The sequence below is a fragment of the Bison bison genome, unplaced genomic scaffold, assembly GCF_000754665.1.
Source record: "Bison bison bison isolate TAMUID 2011002044 unplaced genomic scaffold, Bison_UMD1.0 scf7180017864456, whole genome shotgun sequence".
NCBI classification, from domain to species: Eukaryota; Metazoa; Chordata; class Mammalia; order Artiodactyla; family Bovidae; genus Bison; species Bison bison.
In genome coordinates, this window is record NW_011495018.1 from 2,562,271 (window position 1) to 2,570,349 (window position 8,079).

The window sequence follows — 8,079 nt, forward strand, 5'->3', positions numbered from 1 at the left end:
GGGGGGGGGGGGGGGGGGGGGCGCTGGAAGACTCAAAGACTTATCACAAAGCTACATCAAGTCGGTGTAGCACTGGCACAGAATGGATGAAAAGATCAGCTGAACAAAACACTGTCCAGACACATATAACCCACACATGTATGGTCATGTGACTGTTTTTCAACAAAAGCACCGAGGCAATTCCCTGGAGAAAGGAATTGGTTCCCCACTCCCTTCCCTCAGCAAATGATGCTGCAACAACTAAGTAACTTGGAAAAAACTGAGAACCTCACAAGTTAATTCGAGATGATGGAATACCTATCTAAACAGGAAAAGCTAAAATTATGTTTTTCAAATAATTGAGAATGTGCAATCAGAGCAGGCAAATATTTCTTAGGGACACAAAATACGCTGAACAGAAAGGAAAAAATAGTTGGTCTTCCTCAAAATTAAAAACTATTCACTAAAGACATTAGTAGAAAAATAAAAACATGTCCCCAAATGTGAGAAAATGATCAGTACAAATATCTGATCACCAAATTGTAAACAGAACCACAAATTGAAAATACCAATTAAAAACACACAAGAGACCTGCCTCACAATGAATACTTACTGAGAACAGTGTTCAAAGATCAGTCAGCAGGAAAGGGCAGGTCACCACAGAGAGAGCGCAGACTTCATACCCACCAGGATGACTAAACCTCTAAAAACCACCATCACCAAGCACGAGGGCACAACACAAACCCTCCAACATCCCTGGTAAAAACGCAAAAATGGTGAACGGGGGAAAGTGCTGGCAATTTCTTAGGAGGTTACACATCCATTTGCCATGCAATCCAGCCGTGCAATTCACACCTAGGAATTCACTCAAGAGAAATGAAAACATCTGTCCATAAAGAGGCTTGAACAAGAATTCTCTTAGCAGTTTTATTAATGGTGGCCCCAAACTGGACAATTCAGCTGTCCAGCAACATGAGAATGAACAAGCTGTGGTACAGTCACATAACAAACTGCTACTTCTTAAAGCATGAACTATTTTCTGATGCACAGATCAACGTGGGTGAACTCTGACGACATCACTGAATCAAATAAAAAAATAGTGTATGTTGTATGGCTCCATGTGTGTAAATTTCAAGAACTGGCAAAACTAACCCAGCATGACAGAAATCAGAACACTGGATGCCAGGGGGAGGGGCTGACTGAAAGGGGGCATGAGGGAACTTCCTGGAGTGTTTTATATCTTGCTTTGGGTTGGTGGTTGCATCGCTTTACATATCTGCAAAAACTCACTGAACTTTATGACTTAAAAATCTATGGATTTTACAATATTATGCAATTTTTGCCTTGGTTTTGTAAATGAAATTGTTAAATCTGAGTATTCACAGAGATAATTTTTATGCTATTCTAATTCTGAACTCCCCTTCCCTCGAAATTAACCACATGTAACAGATCCCTGGTTTGCCCCCCCAATACACACACCAATCGCCTCCATGCAGAAGCCTTAACTTCAGCCAGCACCCAGCCACCTCCATACTCCAGCCTGGTGTGGCCAGTGAGGTAAGACAGGAGCCAGGGCTGCTCTGAAACGGGAGGGCCTCCTCTCCTCTCCAAGCTCTGCTCGGGAGTGGGCTGTGGCACTTCGCACCCAGAGCCCACCCTGCAGATGCCGAGGGGAAAGCTGGGGGCCGGACTCCAGGGACCATCCCCCAGCAGACTCAGCTTACTGCCCACCCGCCCGTGCTTCTCCCCCAGAGAAATGGGCCGCGTCTCGCGAAGCCCTTGGTGGAGGAGCTTGCTTTCTGCAACGCAGCCTGATCCTTCCTCGACGCAGAAGCACAGAGGGCAGAAGCAAGGCTGAGCCGCGTCCTCCCTCCGCGCTCGCACTTGGGAACTGGCACCCGGGGCACTTTAAGAGGCGCTTTTCCTCCTACCTTTTCTTCCCCAAATTCACTGTGTCTTTAAAAAAAAGAAAAAAAAATTCAACACACAATTTCTGTGATTTACTGTGCAACGAACATGCTAAAGGACAAAATGACATTTTCTCTACTAAGTATTTGGTGCCTGTGATTTTCTGAGCACTACAGCCAGATGGTTCTCATAGAAATAGAGAAGACTGTATTCATATAGTTCAAAGGTTTGCTTATTTTTTGGTCTTAAAAAAGACTATTGATTGTAACATGCAGCTCTACAGGAAAAATCTCGAAAGAGGCGGCGAAAACTGATATTTATTACTGCACTTGTGCTCATTACGGCCGTCTCTGACAGGGGTCCATTAAATCAATTTTTATGTTTCTTATGTATTTTCTTTATCTAACGTTCCTGGCATTGTGTTTATTAGCCAGTTAAGACAAACACAGAGCAGAGGAGTGGGTGGTTTTTCCCTCTTCTGTCAGAAATAACAAGAACTGCAATTTTAATACAACTGCTATTCACAATCAATGAATGAAGGAAATGGAATGTTACATTTCACAAGAAAACATTAAAAAGTGCTTTAACTTTATGTTTTTACAATGAGAGAAAATACCAGAAAGCATTCAAAAAAAGGGAGAAGGGAGTTCCATTAGAAACGGCAACATGCTAAACTTCCTCTGAAAAGGGGATTTTCCACCCTTCCCCTCAGCCACACACACACGCCAACGTCAGACACCATTTCCAAGAGCCCCAGTGGGGCTCCTGATTAAGCGAGTCCAGGACTCTGGAATAAAACTCACCTGGCAAGCTGATGAACAGTGAAGGCTGGTCCCAATTTAAAAATCAAGACTAGGCAAGCAGCTCCCTGTCACCAAATTTCCAGAGGGATCCCCCCAGCCTATTTAAGAATCAAAGTGTTCAATGCTCACGGCACCTCTGTGTATGTACACATTAGTATGTCTTGGGGCTCCTAACTCCAGGTTATGCTGCTGTGGTTGATCAGAGGTGGAAGGGGCCTGCGCAACAAGCACAGGTGCTGAAAATAACACTCACGGCCCTACCATTTCTGGCGAGATGCTAATTTCTGTGATTTGTAGCGTGGGGCTCGTGTTACCCTGTGGTCAGGGGCGAACAAGCAATACCCATATGCTCTCTGTTGCTCTAAACACAGGCCGTGGGTGTCACACAGGACGTTCACTCACCCAGTGTCTGGGGTCTTCCCGCCATGCAGCTTTATCCCATGCAGACCCCGCTCACAACCAGAGATCTCCAACTTCCCCAGAGGGCTGTCCACCACTTTGTATTTCATTTCACAGGCCTCGTCCATTCTCCCAAGTACCTAGAGAAAACAATTACTACAGTTAAGCCTATGTGAAAGAGTTTGGTCACTTCTAAAGCATAACAGAAGCCCCAGCTATATAAGACATGAAACACTTCCGAAGCTTTCTTTCCCATTTTTTGAATTTAATCATAATGTGTCATTTTTATAACACAGTTACTTTGGAGACAGAAAATTACCGTAATTGCACAGAACAGCAATGCATTCTCCTTTCATTTCCTTAAATTACTATCTCCCTTTCTTCTCATTTATCTTTAACCAATGCATAGTCAAAGATGAAATTAAAGCTTCTCTTAAATAGTCCCTAAAACTATTTAAAATAAAACAATTACCAACAACTTTTTTAATGACAACTAAAGACAAACCATTTAATACTTTGAATAAAGTATATTTAACAATAGAGCATTATGGAGTGAACTTACAGAAACAGTGCAATTCAACTCTGCTCTTAACACAATGGCCCCCGTGTTAACAGGTGGCTGGCCAGGCAGATGCACGCTGGACACGGCTCTTTCGCTCTGGAAAGCACACAAATTTCAGCTACAAACTGAAGTCGCTCAGTCGTATCCAACTCTTTGCGACCCCATGGACTGGAGCCTATCAGGCTCCTCCATCCATGGAATTCTCCAGGCAAGAAAACTGCAGTGGGTTGCCATTTCCTTCTCCAGGGGATTTTCCTGACCCAGGGATCGAACTCGGGTCTCCACATTGTAGGCAGACACTTTACCATCTGAGCCACCTGGGAAGCTGTCAGGGTAGTCCCCTTTTTTCAATTTTTAAAGGGACCCAAAATGTAAGGACTTTAGCAATAGGGCAGCCCTTCATCCCTTCTCACCTCTTAGAACAGGAGGGACACAGCTGGGAACAAGATCTGTGTCTCTGACCTTCTGCATGTGACCTTCTCCATTTCAGGAGAAGGGCTTTGGAGGGGGGTCTAGTGGCAACCAGAAGGGTGAGGAAGAACTTGTTCAAAGAAGTGTACGACCGCTATCCCATGATGTACCATCCATGTGAATTCTGAGGGATGTTAATTTTGGTCAACTCAGCAAAGGTTTACAAGAAAGAGAAGCTGTACTAAGAGCAGTGAGAAGCCAGGACCACGGTTTAGGCCGACTGACATTAAAAACAAAGCTCTCGACTCCAGAGGTGAGGGCTGTGGGAAGCCCACCTGGCCCGGAGCAGCACTGGGCTGCTTCCTCCCCGCATGGACCCCTGCCCCGCCTCTACTAATACTCCTCTCTCCAGAGCTCCACCCTCGGCCACAGCGGTCTAGGGTACACCCTCTGAGCTCGCCTGCTTACCTGCTCTCTCGACCTCTGTGTCCCGAAAACACTCCAAATGAACTTGACCAAAACTGTCACCTTGCATAAATTCTCCTGTACACAGCACTTCCACCCATCCCTGCCCACACCCAGACCCGGATTTGCCCTGGACAACGCGTTTCCTTGCACCTCGCCAGCTGCACCTCCACAGGCACTCATCTCTCACTGTCAGCTCTTTCATTCCCACCCCATCCTCCAGGACTCCCCACCAACTCTCACCTCCCTGAGGAAGGGCGCCCGGCACTCATTACACTTGGGCTCTTCCCACGCCAACCACCCCTCAGCTAAAACACTAATGACGTGAAGGGACCACAGCAGGGCCAGCGAACTGCAGCCCATGGACCAAACCCAGCCCAGCACCTGCTTTGTAAATAAAGCTTTATTGGGATATACCCATGCTCGCCACTTGCAGGCTGCTGGCCGTGGCTGCCTTCACGCTCCAGGGGCCGAGCCAACTGGCTGTCCTGCAGCCCTATAAGCCACAGGCGCTCTCACACGCATCGAGGGCTCCAGTCTCCGGGTGTGGACACCAGAGACTGCCCCGTCCCTGACTGTCCAGTCTGCACCACGCAGCCTGCTGTCTACCTTACTGGGAAACCTCAGCACACCTCCCCGCTCTTGCCCCAGGTTCTTCTCCCTTCCCTGTGCCTTCCACCTGCTCCTAATGTCTCTTGCTGTACCTCTGTTCGCTGAACCCAGGGTAGGCCAGGCAAGAGCAGGGAAGCTGGAAGAAAACCTGAAGAGCCACAGGAACTGCAGACATGTTTAATCTCTGCAGGCTGGCGCAGCAGCCGCAGCCGCAGCAGCAGACATGCCGGAGCCTCTCCTCTCGAGGTTGACCCAGCAGACGCAGCCACAAGGGCGTCTCAGGTGGTGCTTACACAGAGTACTGCACGGGTGCGGTGCTGTAAGTGACCTCAGCTGTTACATAATCACATATTCACAAAACGTGGGGCAGGAGCCGGCAGCCACAGGGCGAGAGAGAGCCTGACCACCACCACCTGGCCAACTGCTCTTTCCCTATGTAAGGCCACGCTGATCGCCGCCTCTGCCCCCCAAGAGCCCAGGACAGAAGAACGAGCCATGCCCTGAAGACGTCAAGCGGCATTCCCGAAACCCCATGGTGCTCCAGCATCACTCCAAAGGCTCAAGGGCGCATTAGGGGGATAAGAAGAAAGCAGCTTTGTTTCTCTACCAAGTAAGTACTCGCCAATTGTTCACCGACCCCTGCCCCCTACCCATTCCTGCTCAGAAGCACTGGCCTCCGTCAGGCTGTTTCGTCTGCTTACAGGCATGGGAAACCGGTACTGGCTAATTTAAGCACAAAAGCAATTTACTGAAAGACTCACAGAAGTTCTGGGAAGAAGCTCAGAAAACAGTAGGAACCAAGACTGGCCACCGTCCAGCCACAGGCGGTACCAAGCCTCAGGATACACCTGTGGGAGCTCCGGGGACTGCAGGCACGCGGCAGGCCCCGAAGGCACCGCCGCCCAGAGAGAACAGGATGCTGCGGCCACTGTCAGTGCCCTACTGCCCGAGCTCCCTCTCACGTGTCCTGGGACTCGAGGCCCAGGCAGGAGCTCAGAGCTGGCGTGGGGCCAGGCCCACGGCACCTGTGTCGAGCGTCCAGGAAGAAGGACAGCTGCCAGAAGGGCTTTGTCTGTGTCGGACCCCCTCAAGGACACGGACTGGCACTGCTACAGAAAGTAAGACTGGCACAGCGTCAACCAAGAGAAAGGTCAAACGGTGATGTCCTTCCCAGGCCTCAATTTTCTCAACAATAAATAGGAATAGTAATACTGTTTTCGCCAACCTCACTGGGGTATTCTGTGGGCCCAGCTGGAGAAGATGGGAAAAGCCATGAATGGGGTGGGCCAGGTACTCTTGCATTTGGAAAGGACTTCTGTCCGGCTCGGCACACACCCAACCCTCACCCTTACTCCGAGCAAAGGCTGGAGAGACACGTCCAGGTGTGCAGAGCAAGCCAGGGGCAGGCAACGAAGGTGACTCAGGGCGCAGGGGCACGAGGGATTCCCCCGCTTGGGAGCACGAGCGAGCTTGGGCCCCTCCTCGCTCCTCTGGGAGAAGGGCCTGGCATGTCATGCCAGCTTCCTGAGCACAGCCCAGACTGGCTGCACTTCGGAGGCCCCTGGCCTGGAATGCAGGGAAGGGCAGCCAGCCAGCTTCTTGAGCTGGAAGGGCTGCCTCTGGCCCGAGTAGCAGCCACACACTCCAGCCCCTCCGCCTCTGAGGGGACCACGAGGACTCCGAGGCTCGGCCCGAAGCCGCCGTGCTGCCCCGTGGTCTGCAGCGGCACACACCTGCCAACACGGCACTGCCCGGACCACCGCCTGGGCTCAACTCACAGCCTGCGTGCGGCTGACTTCTCTCTCTCAGAACCAGCTCCACCGGCCTCACAGAGCACGGGGGCCAACCACAAATCACGCCAAGAACCAACAAAGGGCAGCTCACTCTTAACAGGAATACCTGGCAAGTTCAAAATCTCAGTTCTGAACAAGTGGCGTGTCACTTCCAGCCATATCCACGCAGCAGATCATGTAGTTACGTGCAGTCTGAGGGAGTGAGCCCCTTAGACTTCCTTACTGGGTAAACAGGATGGAAATCAAAGCCTACTTCAGTGTTCCTGAACGTGAGGACTCCCCGAGGACTCCGGCCTCGGCCTGGCTGTCCTTTCAGGAGCGCCTGTGGGCTTTCAAGTGCAGTAGCAGCGCCCTGCTCGTCAGATAATGCACCATAACCCACCGACGGCTACTTTGCCAGAAGAAGAAAAGCTGCAAGTTTTACAATATTTTATACCAACTCTGCCAGAAATGGCATTTGAGACCCCACAGAAGCCTGTGCACAACTTCCCTTCCTGTAGACAACCAGGACATTCCGCACAGAGTCCTTCCATGAGCAAGAGTAAAAATCAGCTGAATACTGAATCCTACTATGTAATGGATAATGTGTCCCCAGGACAGAAGCGCTGGGCCATTTGGCGTGAAGTGTGTGCTGAAGACAAGCCCAGGCCGAAACAGCAGGCGTGCTACAGGTCCCGTGGAGCTGGCAGGCCTCGCAGAGGGGTCGGGGGAAGCCAGCAGGAGAGACGGGGGCGTCACAGACACCAGGAGGGACCCTCAGAGGCTGGAACCGGGCAGCAAGAAGGGCGCGGTTTCAATAGCAGGCGAACACATCAGGGAGCCAGGGCGTCTCAACACAGGCTGGTGGGAGGTGCCGTCTGGAAAACAACAATGCCAGACACACACGGGGCTGCCATGCACACGGCGGCACAAAGAAGCTGACGGAATCCTGAGCCCTAGAAACGTGGCAGGCCTGCCCAACACCCCCACAGAAACGCCCCCAGGCCCCGGAGGCCAACCCACCGCCAGCTCTGAGAGGGAATCCCATCAACGGACGCCCGCCCAGAGAAGGCCATGATTGTGACCCCAATAAGCAAGCTGCAAAGGGAACAAGACCCAGGAAACACGCTGCTCACTGCAGACTCTCCAACATTCACGGCCCAAGCAC

The 8,079-nt window shown here is 50.8% G+C and overlaps 1 protein-coding gene across 1 annotated transcript in view; it reads right to left on the bottom strand.

Annotated features, from left to right (window-relative positions):
* Nucleotides 1–8,079, bottom strand: part of MGMT (O-6-methylguanine-DNA methyltransferase) — a 282,717-nt gene that overhangs the window by 227,628 nt on the left and 47,010 nt on the right. The window contains exons 2-3 of the mRNA XM_010859143.1: nt 3,652–3,747; nt 3,093–3,229 (exon numbers count right to left, since the gene is read on the bottom strand). Of these exons, the coding sequence (XP_010857445.1) occupies nt 3,093–3,217 (125 nt within the window). The 5' untranslated portion in view covers nt 3,218–3,229; nt 3,652–3,747. The remainder of the gene's footprint in view (nt 1–3,092; nt 3,230–3,651; nt 3,748–8,079) is intronic.